Here is an 18,281-nt window from a genome sequence, read left to right as displayed (position 1 = left end):
AAATTTAATTGAGGTCAAAATCTATTTTTGTATGAAAAAGTAAATAAAGGAGGGGAAATCATTCAACAGCCCGACAATTTCTCACCCCCTCTTGTTTCGGGGCATGCTTTTGATTTCAACCTCAAGTTGGAGACATTTTCTCCATTAACCATAAAAGCTAATTTCCATGTCACGACCATGCATGCTCTCTCTTCAACCAAACCAAACAGAGAAATGAATTCCTGTTAACCGTTTGGAGGAGAGAGCTTTGCATTCTTATTAATTTTCCGTCGAACCATTAAAATATAGTGTTCAAGTAGTGGTGATTCGCTTGCATTGTTTGCCATTCTTCACCAACATACCCAGTAGCTAGGCTGTGTGAGAAACGCCGATCAATTTTGGCAACTTTCCTGGGACTAATCGCCAACAAAACTGAGTCTCGGAATAAGTACTTACTAAAAATCAGAAGCCGATTTTATCAGCCTTGGGAATTTTGTGCTGTCTGTAATGGCTACTAGCAAGATCAGAAGAGCTCTTGGGGCAGTGAAGGACCAGACTAGCATAGGCCTAGCCAAAGTTGGCACCAGCAACTCATTATCAGACCTTGATGTGGCCATTGTCAAGGCAACCAGGCATGAAGAATACCCTGCAGACGAGAGGCACATTCGGGAAATATTGAGCTTAACTTCGTATTCTCGTGCCTACATCAGCGCATGTGTAAACAGCCTCTCCAGGCGTCTCAACAAGACCAGGAATTGGACTGTGGCATTGAAGACGCTTATTTTAATTCAGAGGCTGTTGGCCGAGGGTGATCCAGCTTATGAGCAGGAGATCTTCTTTGCAACCAGGCGTGGGACTCGCCTTCTTAACATGTCAGATTTCCGTGATTCACGATCCAATTCATGGGACTACTCTGCATTTGTGCGCACGCTTGCTCTTTATCTTGACGAAAGGCTTGAGTTTAGGATGCAAGGGCGTCGCGGGAAGCGTAGTGCATTTGGAATAGAAGAAGATGAAGAGGAGGCTGGCCAGGTATCTGTGAAATCAACGCCTGTCCGTGACATGAAGATCGACCGTATCTTTTCCAGGATACAACATTTGCAACAGCTCCTTGAGCGCTTTCTAGCCTGCCGCCCCACAGGTTGGTTTACATTCCTTCCTACGTCTATGTTAATCAACTTGCAAGCAAATAATATTAATATTGTACCGTGGAGAGAGGAGAAAAAAAAACAATGCATGTATAGTGGCACTCTGTTTGATGTTTAAGGAATCTGAAAAAAAAAAAAAAAACTCAATAACATAAATTTATGGCCCTTGTCCTGACAAGACCTTAAAAATATAGTGTGAAGAATTCTGCCGCGGTCTAAACAATTAATGAAGTATTTCAGGTCTCAGCGATTGTAAAAATTAAGCTTAGTAATTGTCATGGAATGATAAATAAACATAATATATATTAAAAAAAAAAATCATTCCCAATCATATGCTGGTATCTTGCATCTGCATCCGTTATCAATTAAATTAGACTTTTTATCAAGGAGTGTATATACTCTCAATCTGCAATTTCTGTCATTGTCTGTCTTAAACCAGGGGGGGCGAGGCACAACAGGGTTGTTATTGTGGCTCTTTATTCAACGGTGAAGGAAAGTATCCAGTTATATTATGACATAACAGAAATATTGGGCATCTTAATTGATCGTTTCATGGAACTAGAGATTCCTGAGGCCGTGAAGGTTTACGAGATCTTCTGCCGAGTCTCAAAGCAGTTGGACGAACTCGACAACTTCTATAGTTGGTGCAAGACTGTTGGCATTGCTCGCACTTCAGAGTACCCGGACATTGAGAAGATTACACAGAAGAAGCTAGACCTAATGGACGAATTTATTCAAGACAAGTCCACCTTGGCACAAACCAAGAGAGCTACATTTGAAGAGCCAGTGAATGAAACTGACGAGGGGAAAAAATGTGAAGATGATATGAATGCAATAAAGGCACTACCACCACCTGAAAGTTACACGGAGACCCCTGTCGTCGAAGTACAGGAAGATGCAGCGAAGGAAGAGGAGAAAAAGGAAATAAATACACAACAGGAGGCTGATTTGTTGAACTTGCATGATGATGCATTGTCAACAGAAGAACACGCAAATAACATGGCCTTAGCTTTGTTTGATGGTGGTGCACCAGCTGGTCCTACTCAAGCTCTTGCATGGGAAGCCTTCAATGATGATACAGCAGATTGGGAGACAACTTTGGTTCAATCAGCAAGCGATTTAACAAGCCAGAAAGTAACTCTTGCTGGTGGTCTTGATATGATGTTGCTTGATGGCATGTACCAACATGGGGTGAAAACAGCAGAAATGTCTGCGACAGGTTATGGAGTTCATGGAAGTGCTAGTAGTGTTGCCCTTGGTTCAGCTGGAAGGCCTGCAATGTTGGCTTTGCCAGCACCTCCAGTCCCAAATAGTAGTGCTACAACATCAGCAAACCTAGATCCATTTGCTGCCTCACTTGCGGTTGCACCCCCACCTTACGTGCAAATGTCCGAGATGGAAAAGAAACAGAAGCTGTTAGTGGAAGAGCAGGTACTTTGGCAGCAATATGCGAAGGATGGAATGCAAGGACAGGCTGCATTTGCAAAGCTACAACCTAATTCTTACAACGTGGGAGGTTACTCGCAGGGCTACTATCCAAGATCAGGTTAAATAGGAAGTCCTTTATGCTTACGGCTTTATTTCCATTGTTAGGAAACTATTACTGCTGAAATTATCACCAGGACCTGTGTGCCATGCAATTATGACTCGTAACTAACAGTTTCAATTCAACACTTCGGTTTTAAAAAAAGAACACTCTACTTAACTGTGTACTTTTGTTTTATAGAAGGCAAAGAAAATTTACCAATTAATCCAAGAAAACATTCCTTCCTACCAGTTTCATGCCTTCTCTCTACTGATGAGCTGTTCCAAAATTGCCAGTTTCATCCATTAAATTGTATGGCTGAAGCTCCAAACAGCAATTCTCCAGGTTAGTTGAAGACTCAAAACTGCTTGGAGCATTTTGACCATAGATCATAGCTTTCGCTGATACTTGAAATTTATCAAACATGCGTTCAGAAGCATAAATAGACTAAGTTAAAGAATGGCTGAATTGTTAGCAATTTTTGAAGGAGGAGCCAAGTGGTAGACACGTAATGTGTCAATCAATCAAATTTGATGTTTGGAATATTGATTGATAGTTGATCAGTATCAGTTGTGCATTTTTGTCTGGTAAAAAGCAACTTGAATAAAAAAAATATATGCACTCGTAGTATTATGGGACTTGAATTTTTTGTCTTTCTTCTGGATCGGTGTCACACCAGTTGGGTGCTCTTACTCAGCCATAAAACCACCGCACATTGCTATGGCTGTGGGCAATACAGCCTAGCAGCACTCACCAAGGCCGATAATCCTCGGAAGAAAAGAAGCATCAATACCATTTACTGCTGTCAGCTCTGATAGACAAGCTTGTCAGTTTTATCTGTTGCTACATGTCATTGCTAAAAAGATTTGCATAGTTAAGCATTAGGCATGATTCATGCCTCGACTCAGCGAGTTTGTATAGTTCTCTAGTTTTCTTTTCTTCTTCATATATAAACTTTGATCATGAACGCATGTTTTCATTACAAATAAGAATAATACATTCCAGAATGAAACAGATTCTGTGGCCCAACTCTTGTTCCTCTCAAAGTTATCTAATTGAAAGCTATATAAAAGCTCTTGTTCCTTTTACCTCAAAACAAATCCTAATTGGTATAGCACGATTTTAAATGCCTAAACTTGTATGATTTTTATAATTGAATGTTTGATTTTTAATTTTATTTAAATAGATTTTTAATTTTTAATTTTTTTTTTTGCATAATAAAGTGTCTTTACAAATGTATAGTGGTCAAATTTATTATTTTTTTGATAACTCGGGGTGTTGGAGTTAGCTCACGCGTACCACAACTAATCCCCGGATCTATTGAACATCCTGCAAGTCCAATAAACATGTAAAATATCATGGGGTGACATGCGTACACAATAAGACTTGAACTATGGTGCAGAAAAAGAGAACAAATTCCTCCCACGGCTGGGTTACAACCTCCTGCAATGGTGGTCAAATTTTAATATGCTTGTGAGATAATAACTTGAACACAACACTTGAGATAATATTTAGATACATCATTGATGAGATAACATGTTAATAAGGAAATATGAGGGAAATTTTCCACCAAAACCTACTGAATATAATTATTAAACATACCTTGCCTTATAAAATAATAATATTTAGTATATTATTTTTACAATTCATGCCTGTTCTATCTGAGGACCATTAGCTAGCTTGCGGTTAAACATATCTTATCTTATGTTCATGTTACATATTGTTTTGATTGCCTCTTATAATCTTCTATTACACAACTTTAAAAAAATAATTACATGTTCAGTTTATTATTATTAATAATCTGAAAGTGAATGTTCTTACCAAACCATTATATATTCTCTGCTAATTTTACATATTTTTTATTCAAATTAGTTGTGTGCTCCTGCCCATAATCAACTTGCAGGAGAATATTAGATTCCAATGCTGACGAGAAGGCACAGAAAACTACATAACCATAGTGTCAGCCCTCCATACATGTTTTTTTTTTTTTTTTCTGTTCTAGTTTGTACCAAACACATAAAATGGTGCTTGGGTCGAGCAATTAGAGATTGTGTTAAGAAATGAGATCAATTCCCGCAACCAGGTCACATAATTTTTATGTGGTTTGGAAATTCCCTGCATCAATAGAGCTGCTTATTTTACTCACCGAAGATAAAAAGAAAGTTACAACAATGGAGGAGGAGATAGACCTCTCCAATGAATTCTCAAATTCTATGTATTTGTGTCACTTATCTCTTGCTCTTTTGCTGTGTATTTCTTTCTTCTTTCACAAGTTGTATTTCTAGTTGAAACGGCAGAACAAACATCTCCATTTCATCCATGATTTCTGCTAAAAATTGACAGACAAACCATTACAGTTTTTCCTTTTTTTGTAGCGTAATTTACATCACTAAAATCCCCCCTCCTTTCCAGACTAATTTGCAGCCTTCTTTGGTTTTACTATGGGTTATTTGTCTCAATTCATATAAATCTCCTACCTGGAGATATACGACATCAGAATTATCTTTCGTCTTTAAAGACCTATCGAATATTTACAAAACTTTAATTTATTAAGTGTAACACCACTCAATTAACATGATTATTGGATTCTTGGTCTCCAATATATTCTCTAGCTATAATTGTTTATCATTAAGCAGATGTCAAATAAAGTGATATCTTATTTGAATATGCTTAGTTTTAAAATGAAACTATAGATTTTTAGCAGAAAACATTGCTCTATAATAATCACTATAGAGAGTATCTTCTCGTTTTCTTATCTAGTTTTTTTAAGAAACTTTATAACCATAGCATTTTATTTACAAATTTTAATACTGCAACACATTTCTATTATTGAAATAACAAAATTCTTCTAACAATTAAAACTCCAGCAAGAATTAATACCACCTAGAATGTATACAAACCTTGTAGTACTATTTTTATTGTCAACATCACTTACTCGATTAATATCTTTAAACTAGTAGTTGTGAAACGAATACAAATATTGAAGAATTCTTTTAAGTACCTCATAGTTCGTTCCACTACCTTCCAATATGTTTTTGCTAGGTTACTCATTTCTCACCTCAAAACTCGAACTACATAAGTGATATTTGGTTTAGTACAAACTATAACTTATATTATAGAACTAATAGTTGGGACATGGGAACCTTAGCCATGTTGTCATGGTTTTGCTTAATTTTTAGTGGTTGATTTTTATTGAGATGACTTCCTAAAAGTGTACTCGTGAATTTAGTATTATCTATATTAAATTTACTAAAAACTTTTTTTAATATATTTTATTTGTGAAAACTTTAGCATGTTATTATCTCTTTATGAAATAATTATCATGTTAATGAATTTTTTTTTAAAGAAAGTTACAACAATGGAGAAGGAGAAAAACATCTTTAATCATCTCTTAAATTCTATGTATTTATATTCTCAAGTCATGTGAGTAGGATTGTCCCATTAAATAAAATTATGAGGTTTAATTCTTAATCAATTAATTCAATATCAAATGATAAAATTTAAGAATGAAAAAAACAAAGTTTTAAAAGAACCTAAATAAAAAAATAACAATTAAAAAAATAAAGATTAAATTTAATATAAGAACAAAATGATAGAAAACCTTTCAATTTCAACTAAACGAGCATAAATCCCAAGAAAATAAGAGATAAAATAGATAGAAGGAGAAAAAAAAATAGTGTTGAAATCTCGTTAATACGAGTCACCTCTCCTGAATAACCTCATTGTGATGCTTCCAATAACACCAAATAAATCTATGTTCGACTACCTAAAAAAATTATAAATGTTGCTAAAACATGATAAGCTTCCTCCACATGCTAGCATGTTTTGTTCATTAACTTCATCCTATCATATTATTTTTTAATTTTAATTTTGATCTCTTGATCTTTAATTATTTTATTTCAACATAATTGTATTTTATTTTGTTAAACTGAATACCAGAATTTTCTCTTAATGTTATGAAATCCTCATATTTAGACAACCAAAATAAACTATTATGTCAAACCCCAAATAAAAGGCAATATGAAAGGATCAAATTAAAAAAAAAAAAGTTTTGTGGCTGAAAAATCAAAAAGGACATGAACTTTGCCCCTAACCATGCAAATTACTCTTTGATGTTAGAAAAAAAAAAAAAAGGATTATATATTTATGTAAGCTTTAAATTTCAGACCTTGAAATTCTAATTATTTTAAATTAATAAAATTAAATTTTATTTTGCAAAACCAAACATTAACTAATTGCAACAAAATATTTCTTCGACAGTGCAAGATCCTGTGTACAAGTATAAAAAATAAATTATTAAGATTAATTTTAAATCAAGGTATAAAAAATAAATTATTAAGATTAATTTCAAATCAACACGTGATATAAAATAATCAAATTAAAAAAATAATAAAATTGAAATCCATAATGATTCCTCTCACACACCACATTCTTCTTTCATAAACTCAATCTCTGAACCACATTTACCTTTGGGAAACACTGGAAATTCAATGAGATTTCTCCCAGTAGTATCTACGCACAAGTAAATTTGATTAAGTTGATTATTCCCTGATGTATCAGTGTTGCACTCTATCCATGGAGTAAATCTTATTGCCTCTGGTTTAGCACTCTTAATATTGCTCAAGCTGTACGATCCTCTATCTGGGTTTACTTCTGTAACATTTTTATCCTTCAACCATTAGCTACCGCAGTAGTAAAGAGGAAAGAAATAGTTAAGGTACAAATATAAAAGGGGTGAATGTGAAAATGAAAATTTACCTGTGCTTGTTAGAGCCTGAAGGAGCTTAACCTGCGCTTAGAAGTATCCATGCTGGTCAAGAACAGGCTCGGAGCTTGTCCCCTGTTTTTTTCCTTTCTTGTGTCCAAAAACTTACTCCACCACCAACAAAATAGGAATTGTGTTTGATAGAATTTCAATTATGAAAGTTTTAGTTTTTTTAAATTTATGGTAAACATATAATATTTAATATAAGGGTTTTTTAGTCATTAATTGAAATATAATGATAATTATATAAATAATCTCATGTTTTTTTCCTTATAAAGTATTATGAACTTGCAAAATTTAGGATGTAATTTTTAAAAGAATAGAGTTGAAGTGAAAAAATTGACCTAACAACATGGATGGTAAGGGTATTCCTTTTTGTTATTAAAAAAATGTGTATTTAGTTAAAATAATTTGAGATATATTCTTTTATATAAAATAAAATTTCATAAATAAAAAATGAATTATTTTAGCCTTTACAAATTTAAAGTTTAAAACACATTTGATAGATATGGTGTGAAAGGCAAGAAGTATTTATTTAACCAAACATTTTTTTCTACTTAGTTGGGCAACCAAACACTCTTCTTTGTGGGGAGGAGTCATGTTATATAAATTACTCCAGTTGAAAGCCTGCGGGCCAATGCAGCAAACTTTAAAAAATCAAAAACAAGTTTTCTGAAATAAAAGGAGCCATGACAAACATAATCATCTTATTGAAGTGATGATAAATATCTCTTGCGGATATTTGCAAACGAGGTTTTACATGGCCATCCTGTGCGATGAGACTGCCAGATGACTTGCAAAGTACCTCTTATATTAATTACAAGCCTCTGATACTAAAATTTTCAATTAAGGAGTGTACTAGCAGTAATTAAATTGTTTTAGCTGCGGTGGGAGGGAGTAGGTGCAGGTAGCTCTTAAGAGATGAGGTCGAATCCCTGTTCAAGGAGATCACCAGCCAAGACCTGGTTAGCAGCTTCAGAGGGATGGAATCCATCCCAGAACACATACTCTGTGGCATTGGAGCATGTTCCTACAGACCGATTATTGCAGAGCAGTGAGGTCTCTAATGTACCTGTACCACAGCAAGCCCTTCTCGACTCAAAGAAACCTGTCACGTTAACATGATTAAGTACCCAGATGAAAATTGATAATCAGTTGTTCGGATTTTGTGCTTTTGTTTTTCAGAGAGTAAGCATTTACTTACCATTTTCACTTGGCTTCCTGATCATATCCAAGAGAGGCTTGTAAATATCAAAGACCACAAGTTTGAGGCCAGGAAGTTTTTGCACCAGGCCTTGGGAGGTGCTGTTTAGTTTGTCGTTGAACAAAATAGCGTCTTGGTTTAGCCTCTCGACACACTGGTTGCTTCCTGCTCCAAAGAGGGTGATAGCTGCGGGCAAACACCCTGTTGGGGGTAGGGATGTCACTCCAATCCTTCTTGCTCCAAGTCCATAGAGACTCTGTCTCAACACCTCCTTGTTAGAAAACAATTCTGTGCTATGAAGAAGCTAAAGAAGAGGATTGTTTCTCGTTTATCTAGCCATGGAATTAATGTATTAGTATGTGTAGATTTGTGCTAGCTACTAATGTTTCTATTTTACTTTCTGTGTTTTCCCTTAGATATAGACAGGTTTATTTTGTGCAGAGATTTATTGATGGACTAGATAAATTTAAGTAATGTAGACGTAAGATTCTGGCCAAAATCTATCTGCTTTCTTCTCTCTGTTTTTTTCTTTTTCTTTTTCTTTTTTTTACCTTTCTCAAACACCTGTTCGGAAACAAAGAATCTGTTCTGTGGTGGGATTGATACCTGAATAAAACTAGAGTAGGAACTCATGAGAAGGTCTGAGAACCGATCAACTGAGTATAGTCCTCTAAGGACTGGGTTGATGTAATAATTCTGAATAAAATCACTGCTCCCTGCACTCAAGAGATGGATAGCACCGGAGAATATGTCATTGGCCCTGGCTTGTCCAGCCATGTTCACAACTTTCATTTGGTAATCCCTGTAGTAGCTCAACTGCCTGGTCAAAGAAATGGCACTCTACAAACCATAAGAAAGACAAGGCCATGTAAGCACATAACATTTATATATATATATATGGATAGAGAGGGAGGGAGGGAGGGAGAGGAAAAGGCATTGTTCTTACATATGACTGGGCTGTCCCGTCATAAAGGCCAGAAGCAGCTGAGGCAAAGTTGGCTCCAGTTAGGATGTTTCTTCCGCTGGCATCTGGGCTAAGGTAAGCTGGTGGGTATGTGGTGAAGCCTAGGTATTCAGCTGAACATATTGCATGAAAGAATCAGACAAAGCATGGCAAGCTTATGAGATGGACCAATGAGGAGAAAAACAAGAGCGGATTCTTGACAACTACAGTTACCTGTGAAGTCTGTTGCTAGCTTCCCATTACAGAATCTTCCAGTTGGTCTGTGAGTAACATAATCTCTTCCATAAGGAAGGAAGTTTGCCTTGATGAGTGTAGTGAGGTTATTGTTGTTACCCACGTCAACAACTGAGTCTCCAAAGATGATTAGTGCTGGAACAAGAGGATCCCCCCGAGCTACAGAGGCAACTAAAACAAGAAGAAAGAAAGTAGCCGAAAACCTACATGCATTCCCCATTTCGTTTCGTTAGTTCCCGCAGCTGAACTCTCTGCCCAGTACGTGTTTGTGTGTGCGTGCAAATGAGAGAGAGAGAAAGAGATTGGAGTGAATGGGGAAGAGAGGAGGGGGGTGGTACAGAATTTAAGATGGGAAATCCAGTGAATTATGGTCAAAGCATTATAACCGTCTTAAAGAGTGTAATTCCTAGGAAGCTGTTTATTTTCTGGGTAGGAGGCATGTTTCGCACCCTGTAAAGCCCATGATTTATGTCCTCTTTGTAGATCTGTATTTATTAGGCTAACAAAAACGTAACCATCCTTTTGCCATGTCTATACAAATGTTTTGAGGAACAACTTAGTTAAAGCTTCGAACACCCTAAGAAAACTAATAAAGGAAAAAGTTTTAAAACGTTTATAGATTGCAGATCACATTTTACATGATGCTCCACGAGTAGCCTGGTCTTCCTTCCTTAACCAATGTAAGAAGGGACAAAATTCAACAAAGCAAAACATATAGCAGTCCAAGAAATTCTTAAAACTAGCCAACTTTAATACTGCTTCTGCAAGCACGCATTTAGTAACGAGCCTCACAACTAAAATGCCACGGCATGGGTGAGGAAGGGAAGTGCCCTGCATGTTCCTTGAGATGGCAAGTGGCTTTACTCGTCATATGAAGAGTAGACTATATTATAAGAGCTCAGTATTGCTTCCTGCATTATCGTACCTTTTCCTTTCTTTTCTTTTTTGTTTAGGTTTGAGCATAAACAAAATTCACCCCCCACCAATAACAACATCATCGTTATTATTAGATGATAGAAGCATTTCGTCTAATACTGTGCTTAATATATTACTCATCATTCAACACTTTAGAGAAGAAGAGATTTAAGTGCTCGTCAAACATTAATTAGCTGTTTATCTAAGCAAATATCCCTCTTCCAATAAACTCAATAATCCTAAACCTTAAATAGCGGGCAAATGCTGCAAGTCAACCTGACCTGTTCCAGTCTTCAAGGACCAAGGAGTTATTAGGGCTCAGTTGAAGCAGCAGCTCATTCATTATAGACTGACATGAATCAGTTTAAGCAACATTGCTCGCGATTAATTATAGTTGTAGTGGTAAATCTTTTATAGTTGGGGGATATTAAATGAGAATACCAATTTGGGGACGTTTAAATTTAAATGCAGCTGCTGACAATCAGTGCAGTTTTCAGCAACTGGAGATAATGGACCTCTTCGAGGATTGGGTCGCTCTATTTAGCCACCTGATAAAAAGAGGCTCGAGCTACAAAGACAGCCCAGATTAGATAAATCCAACATTACTTCTTTAAAACCCTTCCTCCCTCCTGTACTGAAAGAGATCATTCTGCGGTTGCTTGTTTCTTTCACTTATTCTGTTTATCTTATGGGCGGCATCCTATGAATAAATCAACCTCAGCAAAGACAAGGGCGAATTTAATTAATTCACATTTATTTTATTTTTTTTAATTATTACAGGTGCTAATGGGCCATCCAAAAATGTTATGCTCATTTGGAGTGAAAGTCTTCCCAGTTCCTACATCTAGCATCCTTGTAACTCGATTACTGACCACTATTGAACCATGATGCAAGTTCCACAATGCATAGCATACGGTTTCCTTTTCAAACAGAAGAAAGAAACAAGGAAAACGCAATCATAAATTACATTATGGGGAAATAACCACGATTAACAGAGCACAAATGGTACAAGTTCTCCCTCTTCTCTTGTGATAATGCCCGAGAGGTGTCTGCTTTCCCTCCATAGTCCACTCCCCTAAGAAAGGTTTGTTGCTCAAGTACCAAGCCTTACTAAACTCACTGAGATATATAATTCGTGATTCTAATCAATGCATCAAAAGGTGGAACTCATTGTCATCAGTTACGATAACATAATCATATCCAAGGCTGTTGGCACGACTACAGAATTCGTCCATCTCACTCTGTGGAACCTGGATGCCAACCAGGACATTGGCACCAGTTTCACCCTGTTGGAAGGGAAATTTAAGAATAAAATATTAGGATTGGTAAGAGGAAAGATCCCTTGACAATTTTACCTAGCAGCAAAAATATCAATTATAGAAGAGAAGCATTTGCATGCCAACCTGCCCTCTGTAATGGAACAAGCTAATGTTCCAGCGTGGACTGAAAGAATCCAAAAACTTCATCAACGCACCAGGCCTTTCTGGGAAAACAAAACGACAAAGAACCTCATCCGGAACATTTAATTTGCCACCAATCTGTAAAAAGATAGGTAAGAAATGAAGCATTGCAAAAGACCAACGAGGAAAAAGCTTATGTAACACGTGATAGATATTGAAAGAAATATGCGAGAATGTGACCCCTTTCCCAAGTTATACATTTTCAGAAGTAGAACGATCTGGAATGGAGACATGGAGTCTCGGACATTACTAGAAGAAAATACAAAAATCCAAACATGTAAATAAAATGAAAGGAGAAAAGAAAAGAAAATTAAATCCTTTAAAAAAAAATTGGAGAATGAGGGTTGGGGGTAGGAAAAAAAATTCAAAAAATCAAATGTCCTGAAAAGGAGATATAGAAAGATTGTTCATTCATTATTGTTTGCTAACAGTGTGTTACCTCTACTTGATTAAGCACAGAATGGGGTGACATTCATGAAATTTGAGTATCGAGTTCTCTTTTACACAAAGGGACATCTTTTATTCTTCAACAATTTACATACATCCTAAGAGTGACTTTGTTGCTATGAAACATTAAAAAAACAAACAAAATACCCTTCAAGGAATCAACTTGAGAAATCATTTATGAGAACGCAATATTACCAAATAACGCAATGGGGTGAGTGACATTCATTATTGTTTGCTAACAGTGTTATTTCTACTTGATTAAGCACAGAATAAGGTAACATTCATGAAATTTGAGTAAGGAGTTCTCTTTTACACAAAGGGACATCCTTTATTCTTCAACAATTTACATACATCCTAAGAGTGACTTTGTAGCTATGAAACATAAAAAAAAAAATACCCTTCAAGGAATCAACTTGAGAAATTATTTATGAGAACGCAATATTACCAAATAACGCAAGTGATCTTTGACCAAGTCACTTGCAGTCAAATTGTAAGTTCTTAGTTGAGAAGATTCCATCCGCTTCTTCATTGCTTCAAGTTCAAAAGCTGTGTGAAGGCCAACACTGCACATAATTCAAAGGATAATAAAGTGCTCGTTTCACTACATTTTATTTTTGAATTGCAAATGAGTAATCACATTCTAACTAATTCAAAGAAAAAAGAGTAAAGCTAAATTGCATGTAGATATTGCTGCTAACAAAGCACTGTTCACAAGGGACAAATCCATAGGATTATTCTAAACCATCAGTAGAAAAGTTATACAGGAAACTATTTCACACTGAAATCAGCAAGCTGATTTAAATATTATAATAGCAGTTAGAATCTCAGCAATACTAACCTGTACAGAACAACAGCATCCTTTTCAGAATTCGATCTATATTTGAACTCAGAGATATTCATAGGTCCTACCTGCCACCCAAATGATTTACATCAGAGCAAATTAAATTAATAAAATTGTTGTTCCTTTAGAAATATTTATTGCCATACCAGTTCACAAAAATGTTTAAAACTCCCTGGCACCTCCGGCATAACAGTTGCAAGCAAAGCTTCTTGTTGCCTACCAACATTGGCAAGTTCAGTCACAACCCTCAGTTTATCAAAGTTCATGTTTGCCCCACTTGTTATCGCCACAACATTTGCACCCTTGACACCATAATACTTGCAATATGCTTCAGCCCCAGCAAGGGCAAGCGCACCTGCTGGCTCTAGAATACTCCTTTTCTCCTCAAACATGTCCTGCAACAAAAACTCAATGTTAATTCTATCTGACTGCTATTACCCAGTTTGCAGGGTTAGCCATCATTTCTAGGGAAGTACAATTCACCAAATATTTTATTTTAGCACGTTACTGAATCAGTGGGAATCAAGGACTGTGGGATGAGAATCAGAGTCCCCTTCACCCTGTGTGTGCATGATCAATGCAGTTACCTTTTACATATCCATGCTGAAGTCAACATTCTGACCACACGAGGTATTGTTAATGATGAAGGTGATTATGAGGTGCTAAGTAATAATGTGCAATTACTCAGAACCCTCATTTATGATCTTAACAGGTGTGAGGGGAAGATACAACTAATCACCCATCTGACCAACTTATCACACTAGGAATGCATAACGAGCTAAGGAGAAGGATTCATGCAATTTAAAATAATATGAAATATACCCTACCTTTATTGACGCACAAATAGCATCACGGCTCACGAGAACTACACCATCTACCAATTCCTTGCATAAGCGGAAAGTTTCTTCTCCAACCTCTTTAACAGCCACACCATCTGCAAAACCTCCAACCTGATCCAGCATCACTCTCTGACCATGATGTAGAGACAATGCCATAGCATTTGCATCAGAGGGTTCCACACCAATGATCTTAACCTGCATTAAATATTGAATAAGTGTTCTTCAAGAGTTCTGTGACATTGCATAGAAAACAGCAAGCAAATGCAAACTGAAGAGATGACAAAGAAATCAATTAAATTTACACACAGCAATTTGGAGCCCTTGGAACCCATGGCAGTTTGTCCAGAAATCAAATGCAAAAATAGCACCAGTATCAATAAAATTGAACTAATTTTTCTGTACATATCTTTTAATATTAATAAAATAAACTAAAAAAACCGACTGACCTCAGGATTTACCCTCTTTACATATGCAGCAATACCAGCTATTAAGCCGCCGCCACCCACAGGCACAAAGATTGCGTGCAACGGACCTTGCATTTGACGTACAATTTCCATCCCAACAGTTCCCTGTCCCATGATAACATCTGGGTGATCAAAAGGAGGTATGAATGTCCGTTCCTCTTCTTTGGCTCTCTTTTTAGCATATGTCTGTGCTTCGTCATAAGAATCCCCAACTAGAACAACTGTCGCACCCAACCTCTCAACAGATTGCCACTGTAATAGAACAAATTCAAAAAAAAAAAATTAAAAAAAGCTACTTTCACAGCTCAATCATAAAAAATAATCTCTCGCATAATGTACCTTAATTTCAGGTGTAGTAACAGGCATTGCAATTACAGCATCGCAACCTAGTCTTTTGGCGGCTAATGCAACACCTTGGGCATGATTTCCAGCTGATGAGCAGATAACTCCTCTTTGCAGCTGTTCCTTCGGAATTTTTGCCATCATATTGTAAGCTCCACGCAGCTTAAATGAAAATACCTAAAAAAAGATCGATCAAACCCATCAAAATCAAATTGACGTAAAAAGAAGCTTTTTTTAGCATTCAAGCATGAAAACCCGCATCCAGTTTCTATTCAAAGTTGACAAAAACAAAAAAACAGAGAGAGAGAAGAAAAGTAACCACATTTATGGCTGCTAAATACACACATTTTGAATGAAACAGCTCAAAATTACAATAAAGTTTCCAGTCTAAATACAAGATCAAATTCACTATGAGCTCAAATTCAAACTACCCAAGAAGTATAATAATCTTCCAAAAGCAAGCAGTAAAAAGATGGAAATATTTGAAATACTCTTTACCGGCTGCAAATCCTCTCTCTTGAGCCAAACCTTGACTCCTAATCTCTCAGAGAGTTTAGGCGCCAGCTGCAATGGAGATTCAATCGCAACGTCATACACCTTTGACGACAGTATATTCGTCAAATACTCCATTGCATTTATTATACTCCCATTATCGCCATCATTAACAGTACGTTCCGGTACGGCACCCAAGTAACCGGACGGGTATTGCAGAGAATTTGCAGAGACTTTCTTCACGGGATATGGAGGTGAAGAAAGCATGGAGGAGCGTAAGGGATTGTCGTGGGGGGGAGATGATGACGTTGACATTGAAGGGATCCCCGCGGTGGGTTTTGATAGGGTAGCATTGATGAACCGCTTGATTGACTTTTTGGGGTTGTAGTGGGGTCTAGTGAGGATTTGTGAGGCCAATCTGGAGCGGCTTGGGCGGAGGAGTGTTGGTCCCTGTGGTGGCTGTAGACGGAGAGCCTCCATGTCTTTTGGTGTTTTTGTTTGAGAGAAGGGCGGGGGGGATTGGAAGGGAGAAGCCGTAGGAGGGTTTTATTGTGAATTTTGGTCTCCGTTGCCGCTGATTTGGAATTGTATGAAAGCCAATCAAAGAGCGACACCCAGCTGGGGAGGGGTATCTTTGGAATGACAAGATCCTACTCTCTTAAAAACGGATTTTCCACGCTGCTGCCGAGGGATGTAAGAATTTTTTTTTCTTTTTTCTTTTTTCTCAGAGATTTGAATGATTTTATTGATAGTTGGAACACGATGATCCATCAAGTATTAACAAGATCCTCCTTAATCTGTTTTTTTTTTTCAGGTTAAAATCCTAAAATTAAGTATTAGAAAATAAAATTTATAATATTTGTAGAAAGTGACTAGGACTTGTTAGCTAGGTTAATGAATTATTTGTGATGTTAGGTCGGCTGGTCGTAAAGCTGCAGCGCATTTGACTGTCTAAACCAAGACCTAAAGTATCAGTCAAATCCCATCTAATACTAGTGATTATGATCAACACGTTTCATTACTTGAGCTAACCATTACATTACAAGAAATAATCTCATACTGCTTTTCCAATTATTATTTCAAAATAGGAAAGATAAAAATAATAAAATAAAGTATATTTAGTTAAAAAGTATAGAAATAAATATCAATCTACTGTAACCTTGAAGTGAATTTTCATATTTTAAAACCAGGATATATATGTTTTTAAAAATAATGTTTTTTTTATTTTTTATTCCTAAAATATCTAATTAAAATATATAAGGATAATAGTATGATTTTAAAACTTGATACCGTGGTTAACCGGAACAAAACTTTAGTTATATGTTAACAGGGTTTTACCCTGATTTAATCGAGTCATGGGTAAACTTAGGTTTTCAGTTGATTGATTTAGGTCAAAAAATTTTCTATTTTTCTTAAACCCAAACAAGTCTAGATCTCAAGTTAGGTAGGTCTTGGGTCAACTCGTCTAGCTGATTCAGATTTTATAATTAAGATTATTATAATATTATTATTTTCAAAACTTAATGTAAACTAGATGAAAAAATAATATCTTATTATTGTTGTAAATATGTAATTTTGACAATAATACTTATTATAAATAAAATAAAATTTTTTATATTTTATCATATTTTATCTACTATCAACTATCAATTAAACAAGATGCTAAGATAATCAATTTAAATTGTACATCATTACCAATCACAATTATATTTTTGTCTTTATTATCTTTTTTTTTTATATGAAGAAAATAAGTAAATGCTACCTGTCTAACAATTTCATTCATTATATTATTATTTTTATATATTTAAGTATTTTTTCATCCTTTTATTATTTTTATATTTCACAACTATTTTTCTTCTTCTAATTAGGTCATTTAGCATTGGTTAGACTGAGATTTGGGCTTGATGTTTTAGTTTGATTGCCTTCATATGGGTTGGGGTTTTCATGGCAGCACAAATTTTTTTGGACTTTTGTTGACATTTGATTTTGCACAAAATAGTTTGATTTTTTTGTTTTCTAACAAATTAAAATTAAAGAGACTAAAGTTGAAAATTAGGAGAAACAAAGGCCCTTTTCTTTATAAAAAAGAGAGAAGAATAGAAAAAAGATAAAGAGAAGAAAACAGTATCAAGAAAAGCTATTTTTTGAGATAAAAGATTGTCACAGGCACCACTAAATTGCGGTGGCCCCCCTCACATGTTAGTATTTGTACAGCCTCGCTCACATGTTAGTATGTGTTTATTATCTTTACCCAATTTTCTTCCCCGTATTTATTTTAGCCCTCGTTCAATATTAATTATAGCCCTTGATTCTATAATAGTTCATTGATGGTATATTAATTATAGCCATTGATTCTATAATAGTTCATTAATGATATATTTGAAAATACAATGCAAATTATATTTTTTAAAAATTTAAATTTTTTATTTAAAATATTTTTTTATATTTTCAATTCGTTTTGATATACTGATGTTTAAAATAATTTTTAAAAAATAAAAAAATATTATTAATATATATTTCAACATAAATTTTTTTAAAAAAATAATCACTAGCACATACATAAATATATTTTAAATTACAAACATTTCTAATGCAAAACGCAAATGGAAGACCGTGATCCTTCCTCAGAAATTTCGAAAAGCTACAGTGAAGCTGCAGGGAC

General features: G+C 35.5%; 3 protein-coding genes across 3 annotated transcripts; 1 reads left to right on the top strand and 2 right to left on the bottom strand.

Moving 5' to 3' along the window:
- Positions 1-486: 486 nt before the first annotated feature.
- Positions 487-2,678, top strand: LOC105121768 (ENTH/ANTH/VHS superfamily protein). Its single transcript, XM_011020552.1, has 2 exons — positions 487-1,120; positions 1,567-2,678. The coding sequence occupies exons 1-2, from the start codon at positions 487-489 to the stop codon at positions 2,676-2,678; spliced, it is 1,746 nt and encodes a 581-aa protein (XP_011018854.1).
- Positions 2,679-8,101: 5,423 nt separating this feature from the next.
- On the bottom strand, positions 8,102-10,370 carry LOC105121767 (GDSL esterase/lipase At5g03820). Its single transcript, XM_011020551.1, has 5 exons — positions 9,799-10,370; positions 9,568-9,698; positions 9,228-9,461; positions 8,622-8,877; positions 8,102-8,525 (listed from the first exon to the last, which is right to left on the bottom strand). Exons 1-5 carry the CDS (start codon positions 10,037-10,039, stop codon positions 8,332-8,334), a joined length of 1,056 nt encoding a protein of 351 aa, XP_011018853.1. The 5' UTR covers positions 10,040-10,370; the 3' UTR covers positions 8,102-8,331.
- Positions 10,371-11,577: 1,207 nt separating this feature from the next.
- LOC105121766 (threonine dehydratase biosynthetic, chloroplastic) lies at positions 11,578-16,198 on the bottom strand. The gene is made up of 9 exons (XM_011020550.1): positions 15,626-16,198; positions 15,125-15,304; positions 14,768-15,037; positions 14,310-14,516; positions 13,629-13,877; positions 13,480-13,550; positions 13,087-13,204; positions 12,138-12,272; positions 11,578-12,020 (listed from the first exon to the last, which is right to left on the bottom strand). The coding sequence occupies exons 1-9, from the start codon at positions 16,097-16,099 to the stop codon at positions 11,880-11,882; spliced, it is 1,845 nt and encodes a 614-aa protein (XP_011018852.1). The 5' UTR covers positions 16,100-16,198; the 3' UTR covers positions 11,578-11,879.
- Between the last annotated feature and the right edge of the window lie 2,083 nt (positions 16,199-18,281).

Source organism: Populus euphratica, unplaced genomic scaffold (genome assembly GCF_000495115.2).
Source record: "Populus euphratica unplaced genomic scaffold, PopEup_1.0 scaffold46.1, whole genome shotgun sequence".
NCBI classification, from domain to species: domain Eukaryota; kingdom Viridiplantae; phylum Streptophyta; class Magnoliopsida; order Malpighiales; family Salicaceae; genus Populus; species Populus euphratica.
Note: the sequence above shows the minus strand (reverse complement) of the source record. Positions and strands in the feature narration are given on the sequence as shown.